Source organism: Nanorana parkeri, unplaced genomic scaffold (assembly GCF_000935625.1).
Source record: "Nanorana parkeri isolate BGI_ZX_2015 unplaced genomic scaffold, ASM93562v1 scaffold450, whole genome shotgun sequence".
NCBI lineage: Eukaryota > Metazoa > Chordata > Amphibia > Anura > Dicroglossidae > Nanorana > Nanorana parkeri.
The window spans coordinates 877,457-903,710 of record NW_017306718.1 but is presented as its reverse complement, the minus strand read 5'-3'; the positions used below and the strand labels follow the sequence as shown (position 1 = coordinate 903,710).

General features: G+C 39.6%; 1 protein-coding gene across 1 annotated transcript in view; it reads right to left on the bottom strand.

The window, feature by feature from the left end:
• The window catches only part of SYNE1 (spectrin repeat containing nuclear envelope protein 1), a 334,610-nt gene that overhangs the window by 178,153 nt on the left and 130,203 nt on the right, over positions 1-26,254 (bottom strand). The window contains exons 50-66 of the mRNA XM_018560335.1: positions 24,257-24,429; positions 21,337-21,646; positions 19,792-19,956; positions 15,062-15,418; positions 11,815-11,951; positions 10,768-10,945; positions 10,432-10,614; positions 9,859-10,002; positions 9,271-9,426; positions 7,628-7,792; positions 5,468-5,640; positions 5,209-5,362; positions 3,790-3,933; positions 2,675-2,839; positions 1,628-1,945; positions 926-1,081; positions 461-631 (exon numbers count right to left, since the gene is read on the bottom strand). Coding sequence (XP_018415837.1) covers positions 461-631; positions 926-1,081; positions 1,628-1,945; positions 2,675-2,839; positions 3,790-3,933; positions 5,209-5,362; positions 5,468-5,640; positions 7,628-7,792; positions 9,271-9,426; positions 9,859-10,002; positions 10,432-10,614; positions 10,768-10,945; positions 11,815-11,951; positions 15,062-15,418; positions 19,792-19,956; positions 21,337-21,646; positions 24,257-24,429 — 3,249 coding nt within the window. The remainder of the gene's footprint in view (positions 1-460; positions 632-925; positions 1,082-1,627; positions 1,946-2,674; positions 2,840-3,789; positions 3,934-5,208; positions 5,363-5,467; positions 5,641-7,627; positions 7,793-9,270; positions 9,427-9,858; positions 10,003-10,431; positions 10,615-10,767; positions 10,946-11,814; positions 11,952-15,061; positions 15,419-19,791; positions 19,957-21,336; positions 21,647-24,256; positions 24,430-26,254) is intronic.

Here is a 26,254-nt window from a genome sequence, read left to right as displayed (position 1 = left end):
GCTCAGCCGATCCAGATGTTGGATCGGCTGAGTCGAACTCCTTCTGCACTTCGGGTCGGCCGAACATGCTGAGCAAGTTCGGCCGACCCGAAGCCACACGAAGCAAGCCGATGTACGGCTGATTTCAGCCGATGTACGGCTGAAATTAGCCGTACCAGCCTGAAGTGAATAGCCGAACAGTGTTCGGCTCACTTCACTTCAGATCGGTCATTCACTCGGCTGCCCTCGGCGGTAAAAAAACGCGTGACGGTCGCGCGTCAGACGCGCATATTACAATACGCCTATGTGTGAATGGGGCCTTAGTATTACCGTGTGTAATTAATAGAAGTTCAATAAACCCACTTTCTCATTAAGCATTATTACCCCATGGTGCATTTCATAATCAAACAATTCAGTACTGTACCAATGTTCCCTTCTGTATTCCCCACACTAGTTAGACATTAACCTATGCTTCAATTACCTCAAGTTTCTTCATTTTCTTCTCCAGACCTGTCTTATCCATGACTCCCATGTCTGATGTAACATTTTTAAAGTTGTTTTGTGCTTCTCCAAACCAGTCAGTATATGATTTAATGGCAATGTCTGACTCCTCTATGCTTCTGATTTCCTCTTCTAGAAACTGGGTTTGTTCCTAAAGTGAGGGAGACAAGCAAACAATTAATAGATTGTGCTATTTGGTTAGCAATGTATTCCTTAACCCGTGAAAAGCATAAATTGTTACATTTGGATGACTCATCCTAGTTTGTGCAAAATATGGTGCAGTTAAAGTTTTGCCTAGTTGAAAAATAAATCAAGTGTTCTGATGTCTGTCTTAGTTACCTGTTCCATACTCTACATAGATAAAACACATAGCAGACATAGTATTTGTGCTTTATTCATAAAACAAAGAAAAAAAGTCAAAATTTTGTTAACTGAAAGTATTTACCAAGATATACAGCCTGACAGCTTGATAGCGAGATGCGAGCAGAGTGGCCACGCTACTCATTCTGCTGCTACTCCGGCCTTCCTCCAACACCTGCTGAGCCAATGACCCAACCTCTTCAACCTCCTCCTTGTAGACTAACACCTCCTCATGCCATTTCTGGAATATAACATTTGTTTCCCATTATAGCAAAGTAAAAATATCAGTGATTACATTATTTTATAGCAAAGTAAGAAAACTATAACATTGATTTTTTAGATGTCTTTCAAATTGTGTGACTTCACAGAAAATATTGATACAGGAAACTGTGGTCTTCAAGCTCTACAGGTCATACGCTCGATATTGTAGGGCATGTTCTAAGAAAATTACTATAAAGTACAGTAATAAAGGATACAATCAAAAATAATGTAGAACTATCTATAAACGGATTAATTGTGTCCAGTTTGCAGCTCCACACAGAAGTATGTTTTAAAGGATTTATATGATTTATACATCTAGAGAAAAGAAAGTAATAGAATACTGACTACTAGCACATTCCATCTCACACGCAAGTTATAATTACATAACCTAAAAAACATAAACACTTTCTAAAAGATATAACAAGGCCAAATAGATCCTAATATTCTAAGTATGGTCACTGAATCATTTTTAAAATACCAATCATTTAATATAGCAATGATTTAAAATTATTTTCTATGACTTTACCTTCATTTGCTGCAGCTGTATTTCCTTTGTCGCTCTGTCTGACTGGCGTCCAGTTCTAATATTTACGTTTCCTTCCACAGAGGTCAACCATTCATCAGTCTTCTGGAACTTCCTTTCCATCAATTTCAATTTACTTAGAGCACCATTAATCTGTCCTCTGGTCTCTGTGAGTCTTTGCTGATACAATTGCCAGTCCTGTCTTAATGATTCCAGTTCCCTATCTTCAATGTGAGGAATGCCCCATGGTATAACTTCTTCCCGTATGTGTAGTGCAGAGTTTAATAAGGCTTGACCTTCTGCACACCTCATTTGAAGTTCCTAAAAAGAAGAAAATGCTAGCCATGATATGGTATGAGATCTTACCAAACCCCCATGAAATTCAGCACTACTGAATATAAGGAAGGTAAACCTATGAATCTGGAACTCTCATGAGCTGAGCTTTGGTCTGGTCGGAGGTATTTAAGCTCTGAGCCTGTGAGTTGAAATGATTAAGTGCACACCATAACTTTAGTGGAATCACTATGGTGCAGTTATAAAGGAACACTGAATATTGTGCTGTTATTGTACTTTAAATTTAGCATACCGAATCAGTGGTTCCTGCTTTGCAGCCTGTGCAGACCTTGCTCAATGGATCCAAAAGCCATCATTAAATGAAATTGAATTGTTCATTATCTGTATGCTTCCACCTAATCTATTTAATTATTTTTGGGTGAAGACAGCTTAAGTAGGTTGATTACTTGAATCTTGAGCTGGGCACAGACATTGGAGTATGGATTAATGTAGCAACACCATCTGATCATCAGCAAATTCAGTACGAGCAAAGATCCAGCTGAAAAAGCCAGATCATTCTCAGGTCTATGAGCACTATCAGCACCAAATATTTATAGCTTATAATTACATATAAATTAAGTACTGTCCTAATACCGTCTTAACATAGATATAGTACTTTGTACTATGTGTAGCAAGTCATCATTATAGTTTTATAGGATTACTGCATTGATATATAATTGCTATCTAACAAATGTTATGATAAAACTTGTCATCTACCTGAAGTTCCCGAAGAGTGCTTTCATACATCTCAGTATTGCCATCCAACAATTCAAGACAGTCCAGCTTCTCAATCTCTTTTTGTAACCAATCATCAAATACTCGAAGACCCTTTTGATAATCTTTATGATCTGAGACTATTTTATCTACTTTGAAAATGGCCTCCTGCAAAAGAATATATCTGTGTTAAGCAAGTGATTTCATAGTTTCAATAGCAACAGAGTCAACAACTGTTAATGGGCCTTTCTGCAACCAGAGTCTATAGCGATACCACACATTTATAAGAATTATCAAGGCATGTTTATTAGCAAGCTCATTTTTGTTAGGCGTTTTGCATATGTTCATTGTTCTACATAATGAGAAAATGTTGTCAAGAGTCACATTTTTCAAAGGCTCCCAATAGCATTTAACAACATACAGTACCTAAGTATTACTAAAAACAAAGTTTAAAGGAGAACTATGGGGTCAGTGTTTTTCCCCATAGTTCTCCTTAGGGTAACGGGAGGACACAAACTAGCGTCCTCCCGTTACCCTAAGCTCAGTATACCGCGAGCTACAGCTCGCGGTATACTGAGACGCCGCAGCCGGAGCGGATCCCGACATCGATGTCGAGATCCGCCCAGCTGCGTGCGTGACAGCTGGCTCTGCCTATCTAGAGGCAGAGCCAGCTGTACCCGCCCCCTCCCCCGTCCGTTCCGCCAGTCAGCGCTGGCAGATCGGAGCGGGGAGAGGGGAATCCAGCCCCTCCCCCTGTCACGGCAGAGAGCCGTGACAGGATCGAGAGGTGAGCGAACCCGGTATGTGTTCGCTCACCTCCCGATCTACTGAGCCGACCTGTGACAGTCTCATTGTCACAGGTCGGCTAGAACTATGAGGTGAGTGGAAATCACGCATCTCATAGTTCTCCTTTAAGTACCAAAGAAAAGTTATTTGATACCAGTATGTGTACAGATGACCACATACACCTATTTAGCTTACACTGGACAACTGTTGACAAAACACGTCTAAAATTGGCAAGTTTGTAGAAGTTACTACTTATGTATTTTTAATTTGAATACATTAGGGACAATCCCCCAACACATGTATAATTAAGTTTACTAACAACTATTAGTTACCTTAGTCTTTCCTTGTAATGCCTTGTAGCGTTCCTGCAGGTCCTGGAGCTCCAGCTGTGTAACATAATGTTCTGTCATACTGGACCCCTTCTTTTCTATGGTGTCCAACAAAGACCCATGACTTATGACCTCTTCATTCAATAACTGAAAGAAAAGGACAGTGTTGGTAAAGTGCTTCTTTGTGATTGTAGACTTTGAAAATCACACGCAAATATTGATTGAACACTTTCTTGGTATTTAAACCTCAAGATGAATTTAATATGTAATACTCTCTCCAAATAAAAATAACCATGCACAGAAGAGTTTCTAGGATAAAATGCATGAGTCCTCCAGTAAAATTTGTTTTTCATTCACTGATGAACCTATGCCAAGACTGTAGCATCCTGCACTGGCATGTTTACCCAGCCCATTGACATTATTGGGTTTTTAAACACTGTCAAAGCAAGAGAACTGCCACATTTCCATCCATGTCAGCTAATTACACAAACATTGCCAGGGTTATCAATAGAATAATTTGCATATTTATATTTATTTTTTTAATGCAGCTTTATTTAAAGCAAGTGCTAAGCCATAAACATGACAAACATTAACCAAAAATGTCAACTCTTATGCTCTGTTACTTCAGAATGACTGAGCGGTGAGGAGAGAGAGTCGCCGGCTATCAGATCCTGACCGAGTGGCTCTCTCTCTCTCCCCACCGCTCAACCATCCTGGATGACAGCTCCCTCCTCCTCCATTTCTCCTCAGATTCCCCGCTTCTCTCAACCGTCTGTATGGGCAGAGGCAGAGGGGATCCGAGGAGAAATGGAGCGCTGCAGCTGGCAGGGGGGCGGAAGGAGGGAGCTGTCATCCAGGATGGTTGAGCGGTGGGGAGAGAGAGAGCCACTCGGCCCGGATCTGATAGCCAGCGTCTCTCTCTCTCTCCTCATCGCTCGGCCATCCAGAAATAACAGCGCTCCCCCGGCGACTTCAGCGCTGCTTCTCCTGTGCATCTCTGTGCATGGCCAAGTGGCTCAGGATGGAGAGTGGAGGATCGGTAAATATGTCCGAGTAGAAGCTGCAGGCTGTGCCGCCCCTCTTCTCCCTGCCGCGCTGAGGTCAAGCTGTGTTGGCTGCCTAGCGCCCCTGTTGCCATGGCGCCTGTGCTCACCATGGCAACAGGGGTGAGGGGGCACAGCCAGGCTGGCCCTGGCCGCGCCCGAGGTGAGTGCCTCACTTGCCTCACCCTAGCTACAGCCCTGGGGGCACAAAACTACCAGGGTGTCTGGCAATGAGATACTGTTAAAGAACATACTGTATCGTCTTAATACTACTTTTGCCTTCTGGTTACGCAGCCCCAAGCTCTTGCGTTTCTTATGTATTAGACACTTGCAGACAACTCTAAATGATTTAGGTCAGAATGAATAAATATGTACATACTTTAGCTTTGCTCTGTGCTGCAATTTTGTCCCTCAGATCATTGTACTGCCTTTCAGCATCATTCATTCTATCCTCAATCCCATCCATCCAGCTGGAGAACTGACGTACATCATCCTGATAGCCAGTCCACTTAGACAGAGCCCCTTCAAGTTGGCTGTAAAAATTAAAGACAATCAATAATAAATATTCACTTATACTATAAGGTGAAAACAAATGCAACTTTATATAGAGAGATATGCACAGCATCTAAAACATTTACCTTTTACACTGTATACAGGAGGATAATAGGGAGGCCCAGGAGTCCTTCAGGTCTTGAAGCTGGTCCTGAATGGCAGAGGCTCCTTCTGGTGACGTGTTTCTCAGAACTGATTCTCCTCGGGTTATTATCATCAGAATCGGGATTTCCTTCTCCTGCTTCGCTAGTAGCAGAGCCTATACCAAACGGATTGTCATAAAACAGCCAACACCAACTCAGTGATAATGTTTCGGTTTGGATGAAGGCTAGCAAAGGAAATCAACTACCAGCTCCTGAACATTAATGTAGGCCTGTAATAGGGTTGCCCCACTCCTGACTAGCAGCTTATTATTATTATTATTACATAGTATTTATATAGCGCCAACAGTTTGTGCAGTGTTTTACAATATAAGGAAGACATTACAATTACAATACAATTCAAGACAAGATGGTAAGGAGGGCCCTGCCCCTGAGGGCTTACAATCTAAAAGAGGAGGGGGAAGTGATACATGAGGAGGTAGCTGTGTGGGGATGAATTATTTGAGAATGTGAAGTTTCAGTGGTTAGGTCAAGGTGGGATAGGCTTCCTTGAAGAGATGAGTCTTTAGGGAACGCCTAAAGGCAGTCAAGGTGGGAGATAGACAGACAGGTTGGGGATCAGTTTGAGCAGATCAGTGCGCTTGTCTCTAGCCCTTTGTATTTAAAAAGGCTGTACACAGGGTACATGTTTTATCCAAAGATGGTATTGCATGTAAGCAAAGGAAAGGAAAGTGAGGGTATCACCCACAATATTTAATTTCGATTTATTTTACATCTTCAAATTTGACTTGTTGATATGACTTGTACCTCCACCTCTTTTGTCATACACTTCTACAGAATACCCCTGACAGTACAGTTTTCAGTGAGAATCAAAGGAAAACAGGAGTATGAACAAACTGCACCTTGCAACTGTTCTAATGCCCATCCCTGAAGAGGAAATTAATTGGAACTATAGTGTCAGTGCTCAGAAAAGCTGCAGACTGGGTTCATACAGTGGCACAGCACAAACAAGACCCTTTGCAGAGCGTACTGAGCCAACAAGAACAATGTAAGCTTATCTGTATTGCACCAACAAGAGCAATGTAAGCTTGTACAACAGATGTTGCATACTTGTATAACTGGATGAGCAGCGCTAAGAGTTCAATTGTTTATATCTCATATAAGTGTCAGTAGTTTAAACCATGAATAGTACTTGTTATCGCATTAGCTAAATATGATGAAAAGAAAAGTGAAAACAAAAATACATAACAGTAAATTTGTGTCAAAATGTGACAAGCCTAAAGTGTATCGTGTCGAACCACCGATACAATGTGTACTAATGTAGAGATATTGAATCGCCACTATAAAAATTGTGATGTGAAATAAAAGCTGCTGTATTCTAGGCCACTGGATCTAAAGATGCTTTAACTGAGTAAACAGCGCTAATAATGGAAACAAAATACACGTGTGGAAACACAAAATACAAGCACAATATTTTTCGTTCATAATATTTTTTGTTCACAATATATTTTTTTGTTGTTCACAATAATTTTTGTTCACATATATTATGTTGCACAATGATATCAATGCACATTAAGGTTTAAGCAAGATTTGTAAAAGTGAAGGTTTTCATAGATTCATTTACTTCATTGTAACAACGACGGCACTTAGGATTGATATTTGTTTAAAAAGTCACGATTTTCTTTAACCCTGTATAGGGTATTTCACAAGTAATAATTGACGGTAATTTGCATTCCGCATTTCCCGTGTTGTTTCAGTTTTAGCAATATTATCACAGCTCAAAAACACTTTGGGTTTACACACGTGTATTTTGTTTCCATTATTAGCGCTGTTTACTCAGTTAAAACAAGATGCTGAATACTAATGTGAAGACAACTTTATTTAAACTGGCAAGTAGCTGCAAGAATGCATTAATTAGCAGCATTTATACTTATCATTTAATTTAATGAGAACTGGAAACACACACAGGCTGCCACAAAAACCTGTCTGACATGCTAAATTCATGTTGAGAAACCAGGGTAATATAAGAATGTATTATGCATATAGTAAGCTATGATTATTATTTAAGAAATATAATATTTGCTATACTAACAGTATATAGTATTTCTGAATAAAAATTAAATGAAATACTTGTGGCATAGTTACCTCCAGCTTGAACATTCTGCTGTCAAGGACACTTTTATCTGCTGTCGGGTGACTGTAGGATTGCAGCAGGTGAATAGAATCCTTTATCCAGTCCTGAAGCTCATTCAGGCCCTGCGAAAACTGTTGATGTTCTGCAACAATTCGGTCCATCCCAGACATTTTTTCCTACAGAGGAATCAGGTGCAATGTTGGAAATTTAGAATAATGCTGACTAAGATTTCACAGGAACATTATGTAAATTAAAACTGTACAATACATGTGTGACTGTATCAATTCCTAAATTTCCACTGACAGGTCAGATTGACTGTGTAGTGATGCTACATCATGCTACCTTTCAGTGTAATACATAATAGCAGATCGTGCCTACAGAATGAACCCTGGAACAGATAACAGGACACATAAGCAGAATTTGACTTCACAGAAATTGTGGGTACTAAGCCAGTAGGTACTACTGTGAGCTGAGTGCCACATGTCACACCTTACTATTAGTGATTCTTAATATTTTCTATCCAGCAGTGGCAGACCATGGCACAATGTCAATTTCTATTACTGTGTTTACATGGAAAGAAGTGCAGACTGTATAACGCCCCTCGGCATATTATAACAAAGAGAATCACCTTGTTATTCCCTTCATAAAATTGTGTTTCGATTTTGTCTTGGTAGCTTTGCCAGATCACTAACAAAGAATAGTTGTGAATGCTCACACTTCAATGTTGTGCCCCTACAGGTAAAATCTTTCCATAGGAGTCCAAGTCTCCACATTGCAAATTGTAAAGGTCTGACTTCTCCGAAATTGTGTTCTGATTCTGACGGTAAAACATATGCAACAATAAATGTAGCCATGCTTATAAGAATCTTTCAGTGAAAGGCAAGCTAAAGAAAACAAGACTTCTAAAGGTTCTGTTTCAGAGATCCTCTAGTGCTGAATTAATATCTGTCAATCAACAGAAACAATAGTAGAGCGTATAGTAGAGTGGAGAGTGGTTGATTCATGGGTACGAAAACTATGGCGATCATTTCATAAGATTTCCTTTAATCATCGCTCTCTCTTCATTTCCTTTCTTTCAGCATACCAATTGGGGGGTGTCAGATATGTGGAGTGACAGCATCTATGGGTGCTGTCATCCCTATTGATTTGTACTGCTTGTCTGAACTGGCCCGGTTGTCTTAGAGAAGCATTTATGGTTGTGCCAGCAATTTTTATACTTATGACATAGACTCTTATTAACTACTGCAGTACCATCCTGTCATCCCCATGCCCTGCAATTGTGTAGAAGGGTGATGATGATATGGATTCACTTACGCTTACAGTCTTTGAGCCTAACCTCCAAGAGTCATATTATGATGCATAAAAGCCCGAAGCAGGGATTAAAAGACCAGACTTACCTTTAAAACTTTAAAGAAAAAAGCTTCAAAAACGTCCTTGTGACAGCATTGTGCCTAACCTTCACTACCCTCCTTCCCTTAGGTTTATGTCTGATACAATGTTTTTACGGCCTATCAGATTAGCCATACAGATGATATATATTACTATTCAGGCAGTTAAAACACTCCATGCTTCGTTAGGTAACATCAGACACAGCAATAAAGAATGCACATCAGGAGTAGCACACAAGCAGCAAGCGCAAACAGTGAAACATTACCTTGGTTAGATTGTTTAAAGCTAGGTATTGAGCAGACAGCTGAGACACCCTGTGCGCACAGGTTTTGCTGGCAGACTGTCCTTCCCTTAGCTGCTGAGCTTTTTCTTTTAGTCTGGTGATTTGTGGCTCATGACAGGCTATTTCTTCCAGGATAGACTAAAGAGCATAAGCACATTTCAGAAAGAGCAGAACACATAACAATGGCATACAGACATTAGTAGAAGCTGGGTGCAACATGTTAGACATTAGGCCATCTCTACCCAAAATGTTTATTTTAGCTGGCAAACTGAATTACACGTTGGCCAACTGGATCACCTTCATTATGACTTTTTCGGGAAACAGAGGAGCTTTAAACTGGGAAATATCAAAACTGGAGTGTAAAACAGCTAAAAACAGCCAGCAGGCAATGCATTCTATACCTGCCGATCAGACTTGGGTAATATTGACCTTTAAGTTGACAACAATGTTAGATTATTGCAAGGTAAGCGTATGACTGAAGGAAATAATTTAGGTCATGTTGGTATAATATCATAAACATTGGCGCCTGGGGAGGCCATGGACATACGGAGGAGGATGGTCAGAAGTTACCTGCAGCTTTTGCTGTTCCTTTCTTTTAGAGGGCAGGTCATGGAGGCGGTTATTACTGTCTTGAACTATTCGTTCAGTATTGCTGAGCCACTCCTGAACTGGCTTAGCACTTGCTTCAAAGTCTCTCATCTGTACCTTTAAATTCTATACCAAATTGACATATAGTATTAAAGTACATTAAAACATACATAAGTGGAAAAACAGCAGTATGGATAAAGGACTATGTTGTAACAGTAAAAAGGCAGCATATAAAAGAGATTTTAGCTATTTGGTGCAAATACAAATATAAAAATATTGTATGCCTGTATGCAGTCACACCGCCCCCCTCCCCTGTCCGTTGAAAATGAAGACAGTCCAGCCAAAATCAAGACACTAGGTGAACAAACAGAGCACATCACGTCTTGTTATGGGGATATGCTATTAATCAGAATGTCTTTTCACCCAAAAACAAAACATGCTGGGTTGTCTACTACTCACATAAACACGCATGCCCCTTGGTTTTATCTTGTCATCAGTTATATAGTTATAAGTACATATGTGCATATTATATATTACTAAGGACAAAAAATCAACCTCTAAAGCAGATTCCTTCTGATGTAGAGAGGAGATGAAGCTCTTCCAATCATTTTTTGCTGTATTGACCTTTTGCTGGATATTTTTTATGTTCTCCTCAGGCATAATACTGCACAAAAGTTCACCTCTAGATATCACTATTTGTAGTTTCTGCTGGCCGCTTTCACTTTCAGAAAGGCATTCCTAAAAAGAAAAAAAAAATCAGAAATCTGGAAAAACATAACACTACACTAGCATATAAGGTGACACGATATACATAGAATGTAATGCAAGGTGAGTACAGAAAATTCCTTAACAATACATGCTACAATGTCATAAAAAAACATAATATCTTACTTGAATTCTCTCCAGACTGGCGGATGCTTCAGTAATACTTTCATGAATATCGAAACACTTGGCAGTCATCACTTTTGCATTTACCAGCCACTGCTGAAAGTCTCTGAAGGCTGTGCGGAATCTCTGCTGTAAAGTTTGCTCTTTGCTTTGGCAGGCCTTTGAGGCTTGCAAGCAAACCCTTTATATATATAAAAATACAGAACAAATACGTAACTGTAAGATATGAGAACATGTATCTATATTTTATACTGAACTTTAGGCCTAATACTATACATCAAGCTGTTATGGCATTTAGGTATGCTAAAGTGGTTATCTTTAAATGTACTATTACTTAAGAAGCCATGAATGTTGAGAGTGATATTCTGTACCAGTTTAATGCACCAGGATCAGTAACAGAAAGGACACAGAGAAGACGTATAGACTATGGCGATACAGTAAAGAAAATATTAGAATAAATAATTTAGGCCACCCTTTCAGGTAACCGTCACGTCAACTGGTTCTATGGAAATGAGCTGGAGTGGTGGCTACCATATGACACACACAGGAACGATGGGGAACAGAAGTAGCCACCCTCCAGAAGGAAGGGCAGTGTCAGCACCAATTCAGAGATGATTTGAGGATCTACAGCTGAGTGATACACAAATAAGGTACGCTTTTGTTAATAGTTAAGGTGCTTGAATACATTTTTAGGATTTAACTCCTGAGTTTAGTGTCACTTTAATGTGTTATCATAGGGAAAATAATAATTTCAGTCGAACCCTGATAGTGAACCCTAGTCCCAGCTGTCCTCATAGCCCCTTCCTAGCCCAAGCTCACAAATAAGAAACAAACTCTTTAACATGGGGAGGCAGTGATTGCTTAACCACTGCCCTAGCTACATCAGCTACACTGATTCACTGATTGTTTCTTGCTTCCTTCCTCAAAATCAAAGCTTTTTATTGACTCCAATGAGGAAAAGTCAAATATTTTAAGTTACTTGTTTCATAGATAGTCCAGATGTATTGGAGGTTTCATGTTGATATTATGCATATTCTGCAAGAAATATACCTGTTGTACTCCTTAATAAGAGCAGACACTTTAGAAGAGTATACACTCAGGTCCTTTGAAAATCTGCAGAGGTCATTTAGTTGAGTTTTTAAGTCATCTGTGATATGTTCAGCTTCAGTGAGGGCGTTGAGAGCATCCTAAAACAAATATAATACAAGTTAAGCAATATGTAAAAAGAACAACGTGCTTACGTTTTTAAACTACAACGTAGGTCTCATCTCCGTTTTTATCTCACTGATATTCCCAGTGTTGTGATCCATATGCACTGGTGCCAATAGGGAACAATTTTTGGTCCCTTATTTTGGATAGAGTACAGAAGATTCAGAACCATTCTCAGGCCTTTATTGTTGTCTGTATGCCCAATGGGGTGATACATCCTCACTACCCATCCTGAAGACGAAACAGGAAGGGGGAAGAAACCTCCCCAGAGTGATAGTTGTCTCCAGAACAGGTGTCTCTATTTGAGATTTCCTCTGTACTTTTGTTCCGTTGACTACCGTAAAGTATCCCAGACGCTCGGTCCTTGGGACAACAGTAAGATTGAGTCCCCCCAATGTGGAAGGCAGACAGCAATAAAATGAGAGATGTTCTTTCCTCTTTTACCCAAAACTCGAGTTCTATTTTAAGAAGAGCATTGGTTGCATCTTGTTCTTCGTTGCAACAATGGATGCTGACTACAGAATCTTAAGTCTTTGGGGTTGATTTATTAAATGCAAAAAGACTGTTAACTGTTCAAGGGAATTTGCACTAACTGTTCAAGGGAATTTGCACTTTGCCAGGAAAGTTTCCCATAGCTTGGTGAATTTTCAGGTTGCAAAGAATACCCAATCACATGCATGGAAAATAAAAAAAACTGTATTTTTGCTTGCACAATGGAAGATGAAGTCAGCAGAGCTTTACCTCATTTACCAAGCTAAGGGGGCAACTTCCCCTGCAAAGTGTAAGCTCATACAGAAGTCTCTCTCTCTCTCTAATATTCTCTACAGTCCTTAGTGTGGTCTTTGCACTTAAATAGCCTCCAGTTGCTTGGGTTAGACCTTATACACAGTAGCTATTTAATGCAACATGACAGGGGCTTATTTACTAAGAGTTCATTTTTACCTTGGCTTTTGTGGAATGTTATTCAAAATGAATGGCAATGCATATACACATCATGTTGTATTGCACTGTGATGACGTGCACACTAAAGTAGTGCACTAGATATGATCACTCAAACAGCCAATTCATTTTTTTTTTTTTTAAATACCCTCCCCCCAATAAAGTATCGGAGGCCACTATAAAAATTACAAGTTTGGTAAATGAGCTTAAAAGGACTGTTGAAGTTAGACGGTCTTTGTATACAGTATGTGACTTTAAAGAAATAAATGTGTCCTTTGTACTCTAGCCCGCCTCCCAACCTTCTCCATATGTTTTTAATCAATGTAGCATGAAGCCAAGATCCTAGCAACACAACGTCTTCCCTGCTGCAGAAGCAATGTTTATACATGTGAATGAAAGAAAGTATACTTTTCCCAGGGTCCCCGAGTTGGGGAGCTACTCCAGGTGCTATGTCGACTGAGGTCATGGCATGGCAGATTTGGGTCCATACAAATTTCAATTAAATTTCATGAGAATACTCTGACTTTTCAGTTGAGGCAGAACTTGGGGAAAAAACCTTAACCCTTGCAGTGAGGCTATCCGTGCACTGTAAGGGTTAAGTGCACAAACAAGCACTTAACCCTGCAGTGGGGCTACAGATTTTCCCCTGGAGTTCTTTTTTAATGTATGTATCATGTTTTGCAGAGAATACTGCTTACTGCCTATTTTGCGTATATATTAACAGAAGTGATTTAATAAGGAAAAGTATGAATGTATTACTTTTTGATTATCTATGTGTAGACCTGTCTGCAGGAAAAAGCATGTAGTTTAGGAATGCAGGCAATTGTGCTTCCTGATTATATGATTCCCTGCAGATTGGGTAAATGTACACACCTATATTTAGGGGAATTAAAAAATGTGCAGTATGCCTGTGTGCCTGATTTTCAAATCGATTTGCTCATCTTTCTATAACAGTTTCCAGGGTACTAGAAACTCAGAGCACTCTATATAGATTTTAAAATTGTGTTTTTTGTTTCCTAAAATATATTATATAGATCCCTACAAATTTGCCTGGTTGGGGGGTGAAGTGCTTAGTGTGTGCACACAGGCCTAAAATGCCAGTGGAGCTACCCAGGGAAATATGGCTGAATCCACCTGGGAAGGAATGCACTGTACAGTCAGAATGATGAAGGTTCCTCTCTCCCTTCTCGTGATCTGGGTACTTTTGTAGAAAGATCAGAAGCAATATGGATACTTCAGGAATTTGGCTTGTTAGTGGACCTTGTGGTACCAGGCACAATATATCACATGTGCCTTCTGACTTCCTGGCAGACTGGGCAGGTGGCATAACATAAGTGACAGTGACAACATGTTAGGCCACATGTCCTTTTATCCACAGTGCAGCAAATATACTGTGGATACCTGGGCCAGAATCCCAGGTGCTCTGTTAGCAGTGGCTACTCCACTCTGCCTCTACCATTTAATACCAGTTGATTGCATCCAGGGCCAAACATTTGTTCCTAACTGCAGGCAATCCCTGGATGAGTGGCTGAATGTGAATACATGCAGCCCTGGCTCCTTTCAGCCTGTCATTGAGTTTTAGAGGCTCAGCGGAGCCGCTGATCAGAGCACCTGGTATCCCAGCTACAAGTATCCTCAGCACCGTGGCTGCTTATGATGTGTGAATGAGGCCTAAGCCTGTCACACACACAATATCCGTATAGCATAGTAAAAATGTCCTTCCTAGGTTGCAGCAAGCATGCACTAGATTTTCTAGGCTGCTTATAACTGTCTTGCACACAAAGCTTGTGTTATGTGAAGGTGTACAATTAATGCATACCTCTTTTAAGCCACCGTGCCTGCTTCGACAGTAAGGCATGTAAGACGTGTTTTCTGTAGTACAAATAAGTAGGGGATGGGACATGCTTGAGATATCAGGGTGGCTAAAAGCTAGTCAGAACAAGTGATAGCAATGCCTGTGTCAGTGCATATAGGTCGATGCAATTCATGGCCTGTTCTGCAACACTTTGGTAACAGATTAGCTATTATAAAACAATTTGTAGGCCATGAAAATATTTGATTTAGCAGACTTAAACCACTTAAATGCGTACAGTATATTCTCCTCTATATGTGACACCCGCATACAGCCCAAAATGATTGAAAGTCTCACCTTCTGCCTGTGCCAGTGTTCCACTATTTCTCTGTCTGTATTCTTGCCTTCCGCTTGCATCAGCTTCTGAGCCCACTTTTCCAGAAACACACTGAAGTCTTGGACTGCATCTTCCAGCTTTGAGACCTGGGATGTGAATTCCTGTTCTGAGATAGCCATTTGACTTGAAAGAGTTTCCAAAGTGTTTTTACTTTGATTGACACTCTCCTCCCACTGCTTCCAGTCCGTTTGCAGGCCTTGGATCTCTGCATCTATTTGTTCGCACCCACTAGCAGTAGTGTTCTTCTTCACTGCAGGAGCCAGAGTTTCAACTTTGCTTAGGCGTTCAGCTCCGGTCTGTCTGGAATCCATCAACTCCTGCAATGGAAAAAGTTATTGTTATAGCAACCAAAGTTGTTTGTGGCCCTAGAGGAGGAGGAAAGCCTAGCAAAGTTTACAAAGTTGTGCAGGAAGCTTTTACAGCAGTCGTCCCGTTACACCCTGGGAAATGTGACTGCTCACATGCTATGTAGCTAGTAATTGATTCCAAACATTAATGTTCCAGTTGTTAAAAGTGAAAAGAGAATGCTAGTGACGTACACTATATAAACACTCTTCTCTGTACAATCCATGTGATCTCATTTGAAATAAAATAGAGCTAGCACCAGCAAGAATATAGCAAAAACATTCATGTGAAATGCTAGTTAAACTATTTTTAGAAAAATAAATAATTAAAGCGGACCTTTACTTTAAAAATCCTCCCTGTCAATTGTTAATTGTAGCTCAGAAAGCAAAAGTCTACAAAACCAGTTATTATGGGCATGTGTTAAAAAGTGTGTTTGTCTGTTGTTTGTGAACAAAATATATGAAGCTCTCGTGTAATAAATTTCAAAAATATCAAAAACTGTCTACCAGCACTATTAGAAATGCAATTTATATGTAAGTACTACTCTAACAGGGTTATTCACAAAGCTGCCGAAGGCAGCCGAGTGCATGTTCGGCTGAGTTGAAGTGCAGAGGGACTTCAACTCAGCCGATCCAACACCTGGATCGGCTGAGCCGAAGCTTCGGCAGCTCGCTCGCTGCCGTTCGCCCCTATTTCCATAGGGGCCGAGCAGCAGTGAGTGAATAGCCGAATGCCGCCGAGCAGCATTTGGCTCGGCTATTCTGCTCGGTACCTCTGAGGTGCTGAGCTGAATAGCAAAACAGTTAAATGAATGGGAAAAAAAAATAGTTGAAAAAATACTTAACAAATATAAACAAATAGTAAAATAAAAAAAAAGATATTTTAAAGAAAAGAAAGAAAAAACAATTGGGCGGACAGCTAGCTCCACCCAACTGTTTCCTATTGGCCGACACCTGCTAGTGTCAATGAATAACAACTGGGCAGAGCCGGCCGCGATGTGGCAGCCGGCTCCGCCCAGTTGTTATTGTTTAATGACAGATCAGCGCCCCTAGGTCATTTCACTTCATTCACAAAGCTAAGGGAAATTCCCTTGCAAAGTGAACAACCCATGTAGCTTTAGCAAGTCAAGCACTATGCTTGAACATAAAGTGCCCCATTAAAAAAAGAAACTAAATGTGCTCCTTGTCACAACTTATTAGACCTATTTTCTAAACTGCAAGGAGAAAATATATAGTTATGCACCGACTGGTACATTTTAGAACATTTTTTTATTTTGGCTAAGATGTGGAAGGGTTAGAGCACAGGTCTGATTTTTTTTTGTTGGCTGTGTCCCTACTAGTGAGATTCCCCTTTTTATTAGTACTGGTCACAGGAATGGGAGGTGAGGAGAAATCTTCCAATGGGTACACCGATTATGATGATAACTGTCTAAGAGGAAATTTCCTCTTGCTTGGAAAGATCTTCTTTTACTTTGTGTTGTGTCTCTGGAACAGGAAGTGAAGGAAATCTCCTCAACAAGAGTCTTAACCCTTTTCTACTGTATCCAAAATGAAGGTATCCATTTATATGCAGAACAGATATTGCTATCTGCTCTTCATTATGCTCTGTTGCAAACACCAATACTTGCATTTTACTGCTTGTTCATAAAATACAATCCAGAATCCAGAACCTTTATTTCTGCCCTAAAAAAACAGGATTAAACAAACAAATAGCATGATCTCTGACATTTTTGCGCTCAAAGGTGCTTCATTATAGAGTGATTTTCCTGAAAAACTAGATTCTTCTTATTCAGTACAAACTCCTTACTTCCGGGGAACAAGCTAAGCAGCTGATCTATGGGATGCATTTGGGTAAATGTTTTTGTTGAATGTTGTTACAAAGTGTTTATAATGTCAAAAGTAACGTGAGATCCTCATTAGTAACAACTGTTTAGTTTGTTCCCTTTTTAGGAGTTTGTTTTGTACTGAAGAAAAGGGCATCTAATTTTTCAGGAAATCTCTTTATGAATACGCACTTGTGAGCATGAAACATGTAAGAGATCTTACTAATCCAGTTGTTGAAAGTGAAAATAGAATGCTAGTGACACACACAATATACATTTTTCTCTGTAAAATCTCATGTAAACTCATTTGAAATAAAATAGAGATAACCGAAGCAAGAGTATAGCAAAAACATTCATGTAAAATGCTACTTACTTTTTTAAGCCCCCAGACTCTTCTACTACGAAGCCATGCTGTTGAAATATACAATGCCTTCCCTGAAAAAAAGACTGGATGGGAGCATATGCTGCTCTCAAACCTGGATATATCTTTCAGTATTGATGGTGGCTTTCCAGATGTGCAAGCTGCCCATTCCATAAACACTAATGCACCCCCATACCATCAGAGATGCAGGCTTTTGAACGCTGATAACAAGCCGGAATGTCCCTCTCTGCTTTTGGCCGGTGGACACATGGAGCCCATGGTTGCCAAAAAGAATGTCAACTTTCAATTAACCTGACCACAGAAAAGTTTTCCACTTTTCAACTGACCATTTTAAATGAGCTTTGGCCCAGAGAAGACAATGGCATTTCTGGATCATGTTCAGATATGGCTTCTTCTTTGCATGATAGGGATTTAACTTGCATTTTTGGATGGCACGGCGAACTGTGTTCAGAGATAGTGATTTTTGGAAGTATTCCAAAAATCATGCAGTGATGTCCATCACAGAATTATGTCTGCTTTTAATGCAGTGCCGTCTGAGGGCCTGAAGATCACGGGCATTCAATATTCAGCCTTGTCCCTTGAGCACAGAGATTTCTCCGAAATTCTCTAAACCTTTTTATGATATTATGTACTGTAGATGGTGATATATTTATACTCTGTGCAATTATATGTTGAGGAACATTATTCTGAAATTGTTCAATAATTTTTAGACAAGCTTTTCACAGATTGGTGAACCTCTACCCATCTTCTACTTCTGAGACACTCTGACTCTCTAAAATACCCAATCATGTTATTTACCTGTTTCCAATTAACCTAGTTAGTTGCAAAATGTTTTTTCCAGCTCCTTCTTGTTAGTACCGCTTACTATGCCAGCTTTTTGTTGCCCTGTCCCAACTTTTTTTGAGATTTGTTGCTGCCATCAATTTCAAACTTACCTTATTTTTTTCTTATAATCATACATTCTCTTAGTTTAAACTTTAGATATGTTTTCTAATTTCTATTGTGAATAAAATATGGGTTTATAAGTCTTGCAAATCACTGCATTCTGTTTTTAGGTAGATTTTATGGTTGGTTTATATTCTCTTTTTGTTTGTCTGGCCCTAATGTTTGCCCCTATTCTCCCCTAGGTGAGAATGACATGTATATGCTTCTGAAGCCTTCTGGGATATTCCCATCACATATCCAAGCAAACAGCAGGAAGGGCCGGCTGCTTTAACCCGGAAGAGACAGCTGGCTCCCAATTGGACTAAAATAAAGATTCTGCAATTAATGCTGGAGTGCCATTATTCATTGTTATATTACATATACTCTATATTCACGGATGAGCTGGAAGGCGACCCAGCAATTTTTACAGACAAGAGTGGACTGGAGCTGTATTTTCTATGTTCATATGTAGTTTTTCTGTGTTGTATACCATACTGCAGACAGTGTATTTTGTCATTCATTTATACAAAGACTATAGGGGTCTATTCACAAAGCTGCCAAAGGATCTAGCCGTAGCTTCGGCCGATCCTTCGGCTAGCTTCGGCCCCAGGATCCCTTTGGTTCAGCAGAACTACCACATACATATACACAATAAAAAATAAATAAATAATAACTTAACATTCACAATATCCAACCTCTACAGTCTTCTAATCCCCCACAGAGAAAAAAAAAAGGTGTATTTTATCTTCCCATATCTTGTGTCAAATTCGACAAGGGTTAAATCCCTTAAATTTTTATTGTGCCATCTTTCTCCTTGTGGGGTGTCCTCTTTTATTAGCGGAGCCGGCTTTGATATCCCCGCCGGCTCCGACAAGCTCTCATTGTAATGACAGCTGGTCCTGGCCAATAGAAAACAGTTGGGCAGAGCTAGCTGTCACTGCTAGCTCCACCTAATCATTTTCTACTTTTTTTTTCTACTTTTTTTAACAGCTTTTCTATTCTGCTCGGTACCACAGAGGTGAAATCAGCCGTACAAGCCTGAAGTGAATATCCGAACAGCGTTCAACTCACTTCACTTCGGGTCGGTTATTCACACGGCTGCCCTCAGGAGCTTTGTGAATAACCTCCTATATGTCATTTCTATCATCTGTTCTTTCTGTAGTAGTCAAGACTGAAATTGACTTCCCCCTTACACAGGTTTTAATCCAGCAACTCACTTTAATCTTTGTGGCTTTCTTCTGGATGGAAGCCGAATCTCCTGAGGCATCAGACCAGCGGTGAAGTTCTTCCTTAGCTGAGTGCAGCCAATCAGTTAATTCATGTACAGCATCCAGGTAGAGCAGATGATCCTTTACTATGTCTTCAATGTTCCTCATCTTTTCCTGAACACAAAATTCAACATTTCTATATTAGTCAATGTCCATTTAGGTGTAACAACAAAATGGATATTAATCATCTGGATAAGTTTTTTAAACTTTTGAAGTTAAAGCATACATTTTCATGCAGCATAGGGATCGATATTATATATTAAACAAAACTCCATTCAAAGTATGTAGTAGAGTTGTTCCCTGCTCCTGAGGTGCTCATAGGGTCTACTTAGTCATATCAAAATGCCCTCTATATCACCATCACATTGAAGAAGTGTGCAACTAAATTGCTTCTCCTACAGAAGGTAATGCAGTAGGCATGTTTGCTGCAGGGAGAGTAATAAGCATTGGGGATGACTGGAGAAGTAGGCACAGGACTGGCTTGGCTCATATTGTGTACTTTTTATTTTTTGCATGAACTTGCAAACTGATTTTGCAGTTAAACTACCACAATAAGCACACCACTATGCACTTTCTTCCCTGATAAAGTCACCAATGTGGCGAAACATATTAAGGCCACTAACATTAAATTATTTGACCACTATTACATTTTTATTATATTGATGATGGGCTTGTGCAATATGGGTAGAAGGGTGAAAATATTTGAATATGAAGGAATAATGGTGATTTTGCTAATGTAGATAGAGAGAAAACTATGGAAAAGTAAGTCAGAAGTTATAGTATATGAGAGAACGCTAAGATTTATATATTGTCAAAGAAGAATAACAAAAGAGTTATATTAGTAAACAGAGAATTCTTAGGAAATAGATCCCTATTTACTGCACAATAAAAAAAAATTATCAAAAAAAGTTTTTTTTTAAGAATACAAATAAAGTTATTGTTTTGGAATCTAGTAAGATGTGAGAAAATAAAGGCGCACCAAATTTCTGCAATTTGTAATCAAATGATATATTGCACTGGAGGCCAGGTGTGTCAAGCTACACTACTTGTAGACGATGAACAGACAATAGACAATTCATTAATGAATATAGCAATTAATATAAAATAGTTTACATCCACGAATCTTACTTATAAACACCTTATCTGTGACTTCCAACATTTTAAAATGTAACAATATAAATGCATTAACCTCACATGGCTGATTCCCACCACTGCACATTACCTGAATTTAAACATTTGGAAAATAAAATTTAAATCCATGCGGGGAGGCAGAGCTATATACAACATTTTCAATTTGCTGCCCTTACTTTGCAGTAAAAGACAACTGCTGTCATACAACCGTGGTGCCCTTAAAATTGAAGGTCAGTGTTTATCCACATTTGTTTATTACACTGCTATGAAATAGTCTATTCTGATTTCACCAAACTACTGCATATTACAAATGACATATTTTCTATAAAAATACAAATGAACATTTAGAAGGAAAAATCTTACTTTGGCAACAGTCATGATGTCATTAAAGTGCATTTTCAGATCACTCTGGACAATGTCAGAGAAGGAAGGGTCCTCAGTTTTCTGGTGTAGTTCCTTTGTCTTTTCAATGAGATGATGCAGCGTAGTGGAGTGATCTTCTACATCCGATAAGATAGCTTGAATGTAATCTAATACACCAAACTTCTCCTTCAGGCCGTTTTGAGGCTGGAGAGGTTGTTCCAATTTATGATCCACGGACTCCAGCCAATGTTCCATTTGATTTTTCCTCTCAGTGTGCTCATTCCATTGATTGATCACGGCCTCTAAAACACTACGTTTACAACAAAAAGCAAAATTACAAACCAATTCATCTATTTTATGTACAAAACACAAATACTTAGCAACTAAAAATAATTTATACTGAATTAAAGGCAGAATACAAATCACTAAAAAATATTCCTACATTCAGTATAAGAAATATTAGATGGGACTTTCTCTTTTGTTGGGAGGCATCACAAGACGGTTTCTCTGCTCTGAAAGGGAGGAAGGTCCGAAGGATTCCCAGAGCACTAGGGGTCACTTTATGTTAAGACATAACAAAGGATGTTTGATTTTAGACTCTCTCATTAATTAAAACGTCTTCTCATAAGGTAGCCAGGGATGGGGAGGGAGGTGGATGAGTCATTAACCTGACTCATTTATCTGTGCTAACATTTTAGCTTTAGCTATTGAGCTCTGTAAACCATGGACATTTTTTCATCAGGGGAGCTAAGAATAGCCTGGAAAAACTGAAACCGACAAGAATGTGTTAAAATAACAAATCAGACTAAAGGGTGGGTGGTGACACAATCTAAACTTCAGTGGCCAAATGGAGGAATTAGAATACTTACTGCAAGCAAGGCCTAAACTAACAAGACCATATTACTTTGCTCAACAGTGTTTAAGAAAGTTGTTTCTGACTAAGGGGTCGTCGCCCCAGAAACGCGTTAACCGAATCTGTCATGTAGGAAGAAGGATGTTCGCTCCAGGTGGCATGCCCTTGATTTGACTGATCTCTGATGTTCTCACAGTGCAGATACACCTCTGTAACTACAGGCTTTCTAATACCGGCTGTTTGTGAGGACATTTCTTGCTTTTAGCATTTCCACTTTATAAAGACTTCTACACAAAAGAGGCACACTGCTTTTATGTTTCTTGTTAAGAAAGTTGTGTCCAATGTAGAAATAAATCCACTCCAATAAATAGATGCCCTTACTGGAGAATGCAGGTATCAATAGACATGCTTTCTATGTGGCTAAAACAGAATCCCTCCAACACTAATCAAATAGAGTTGGTGATTAGTATTTAATATATCAACCTGTGTGTACAATCGCAACAGTGTATTGTGTGTCGGTGGATGACTAGAGACTTGAATAAATAAAAGAGAATTAAATAAATAAAAAGAACTTACATTTCTTTCATACGATTGCATGTTCACGGCATTGAATACAACCGGCACAGTATGAATGAACTGAATACACACTACAAATCATTTGCAGATATTGACACAAAGGGGGTGATTTACTAACCTAAACACACGCACGCACCAGGTGCGTGTGCATTTTTACACAGCAAAACGTATTTATCAACCAAACACGAGCAACGTGTAACATTTTCACGCCGTTATGGCGCGTTTTTATGTATTTACGTACGTGCGCGTCATGTAGCATGCGCCATAGGCTACACGCCGCTCTAATAGCGGCATGCAAGTCTCTAAAAGCATATTTCCACTAATGCCATATATGGAAAAATCATGCACATGATGCATATATAATGCTGCTTCACAGTTTAGACAAAAATGGTTAGCTCATGCATTTACATTCCTGCATTCATCAACGCAAGCAACACAATGTAGAGCTAATTTACACAACATCACCTTGCAATTCATGCAGGGCTTTGCACAACACACCTGCTGGGTGTGTACACACTACAAAGGTGTCTAGATTCCACCAATATGCTGGGAGGGAACACACTACAGAGGTGTATACTTGTTCGTGGCGTGTTTATAAGGTTAGTAAATCAACCCCAAAGTCACATTCAATGGTATAAACAATGTTACACTAATGATATGAAGGGTTTGAATATTTAATACACCCATTCAAGGTTTTTTGCGGATATTACATCAGTGGACGAACAAACCTAAGTGTTTCTGTCGCCCAACGGCTCACGATGCACAGTCTTTTTTACACAAAAACAAAAATAATTTCACTCACAGAATAATCACTTTTTATTTATTTATTTAAGATTGCGGTGTAGTGGATGAACAAGTCTCTAGTCATCCACCAACACACAATACACTGTTGCGATTGTACACATAGGTTGATAAATTAAATACTAATCACCAACTCTAATTAAGTATCACACAGGTTTATTCACTAACTCACTCACATATACATGTTGGTGTTTGATTTAGAAGATTAGCAATACCAAGCACAACAGTAATCAGTAATATTGTTTATGGATTTTATCACACATTGTTGCAGCTGGTAATTATTGACACATTATTTCTCCTAGCGCAACTATTTGCCTACTTGACTAATCAAATAGAGTAGTGTTCTTTTGCTTGGCTTTTAGGTGCAGTTCAACATACTTCATGATGTGATTAAAGAAAACGCTAATACTAAGGAAATAAATTATTCCTTAGACTGGCGGCCTACTGTGTATATGCGATTTCAATAAAAATGCTAGAATACACAATGAAAATAACTATAATTGTAGCTACTGCTAGATACAAAAGTATTTTCTTTTAACTGCATTGCATGTCTCTGAACAACAGATCAAGAACTTGTAAAGAACAAAATATTTCAAGCAACACAGTAATAATGAACAACAGCAAACTATTTTTGTGTACACATATGAGATGGTATCGTTTTAAATTCTAAAACAAATCTGAGGATCCTACCTGAGACACCTAGTGGCGGTGCTGATGACAGTCCCCCATACATCCTTCAGTGTCTGCAGCTGCATTTGGATTACCATCTGTCCATCCATGTTACTACTCTTAAGAGCCTGTTCACCTTTCCCAATAGCTAAGTTCAGTTTGACTTCACCTTCGCCCTTAGTTAGTATGATTTCCTAGAAAAATCAGAAAATAAATGTTTTAGGGAAAATCAAAAGCATCACTAAAGTTGCCCACACAATTTAGAAATTGGAATGTACAATGTACAGAAGAATTATACAAAACTCACCATTTGCATGTGGTTCCACACACTCATATGAATCAGTATTTGGATGAAATTGATTTTTTAATTACATGGAAACATATAATTTGCGTTATGTGACAGTATAATTCTGCTTTCCTACAGCAGGCATTGAGATTTTACTAGACTCTATAGATATATTGGGCAATGCTATAATTTTAACACACGATCACCAATTTACTCTTATTTTTAAGTTCAGTCCAATAGAAATAATATCTCAGTAATGGGCAGCCTAGATCACCAATCAGCTTCAGTATGACTTTGAGGAGCTATATCTCGCCTACAGAGATCTTGGTTTTCCTCTGCCCATACTTCTCCAGGTGCCATGAGATGGGTCTGTGTTCATTGTATTCTCTATAATGTATACAGTGTAATAATGACACTTCACCATGGCTGCAGCAAATGGGAAGAGCTAGAGCTCAGCTGCAGAGATGTGCAGGGTACATATGTTGGAGAATTGTTAAAATCTACAGTGTATACAAGCCAGGCTCAGACTTGCGATGTACAGTGTATATTATACCGCATATGCAGGTCCTGCTGGTATTTGTAGTTACCCAGTCACATCTCATATAATGTATATAGGCTATGTTGGTACTTGGGATTTCCCAGGCCTATACAGTGCAGTGTACAGTGCACTGTACAGTGTATGTAAGACATGCTGGAACTTGTAGCCCCCGAACTATGTAATATTCAGTCCATACAGGCCATTGTGGTACTTGTAATTCCATAGTTCCATAATATAAAGTGTATGTAGGACATGTATGTATACATACATATAATGTATATACTGGACACACCTGAGCTCAATAATATGGAGGTGTGTGCATATTCATTTGGCCATATAGCCAGTGACATGGACAGATGTCCACAAACGTTTGGCCATGCGGTGTATATAGGTCAGGCCGGGACATGTAGTGCCCTCGGCTACGATTTATACAGATCCTGTTGGGGCTCATGGTCCAATAATCTACGGCAGGGCTGAGTACTGGTAGGAAAGAGAAATCAAGGACTGAACCATGAAAGAGAAGGTCGTTGACTATACCACTACAAAGACAGGCAGTGCATTTAATTTGAATCCAATGGATCTTATTAACCAAGCGTAAAGTGAAGTAAAATGAGGTGGAGTCAAGTAAAAGGAACCTGTGTACCCTTCAAGCATATAATCATGTATGGGGAATTCAAGAGACAGGGAACGTTTACTTCAAATGACTGTATGCCAGGGGCGCCCACTATTTTTTGTCTGGGATCTACTTTTCAAATGACGAGCTCATTGAGATCTACCAACGAAAAAACACCTGCATTCAGGGGCGGGAGGGGGTGTGGCCCGCAGGCAGGCCCCTCGCCCACAGTGCGATCGCCTGCATTAGTGCCTGTGTTCCAGTCCAGTGCGATCCGCAAAAATGCTGCGAGCACTATTTTTGCAGATCGCACTGGACCGGAATGCAGGCAATAATGTGCCTGCGTTCCGAGTGCGGGCGATCGCAATGTGGGCGATGCCATTGACTTCAATACAGCTCCACACCCCCTCCCGCACCTGAATGCAGGGAGTGGGCCGGCTTACATTCCAGCGCGCCCTACATGTCCCGGCGTCCTGTCCTCCAGTGGTGCTCGTGTGGCCGACGTTGCACATGGGGTGTCCTGCACCTTTCCATCTGCAGCGTCTGACACATTCAGCCGGCAGCCGCACGAGCACCACGGGA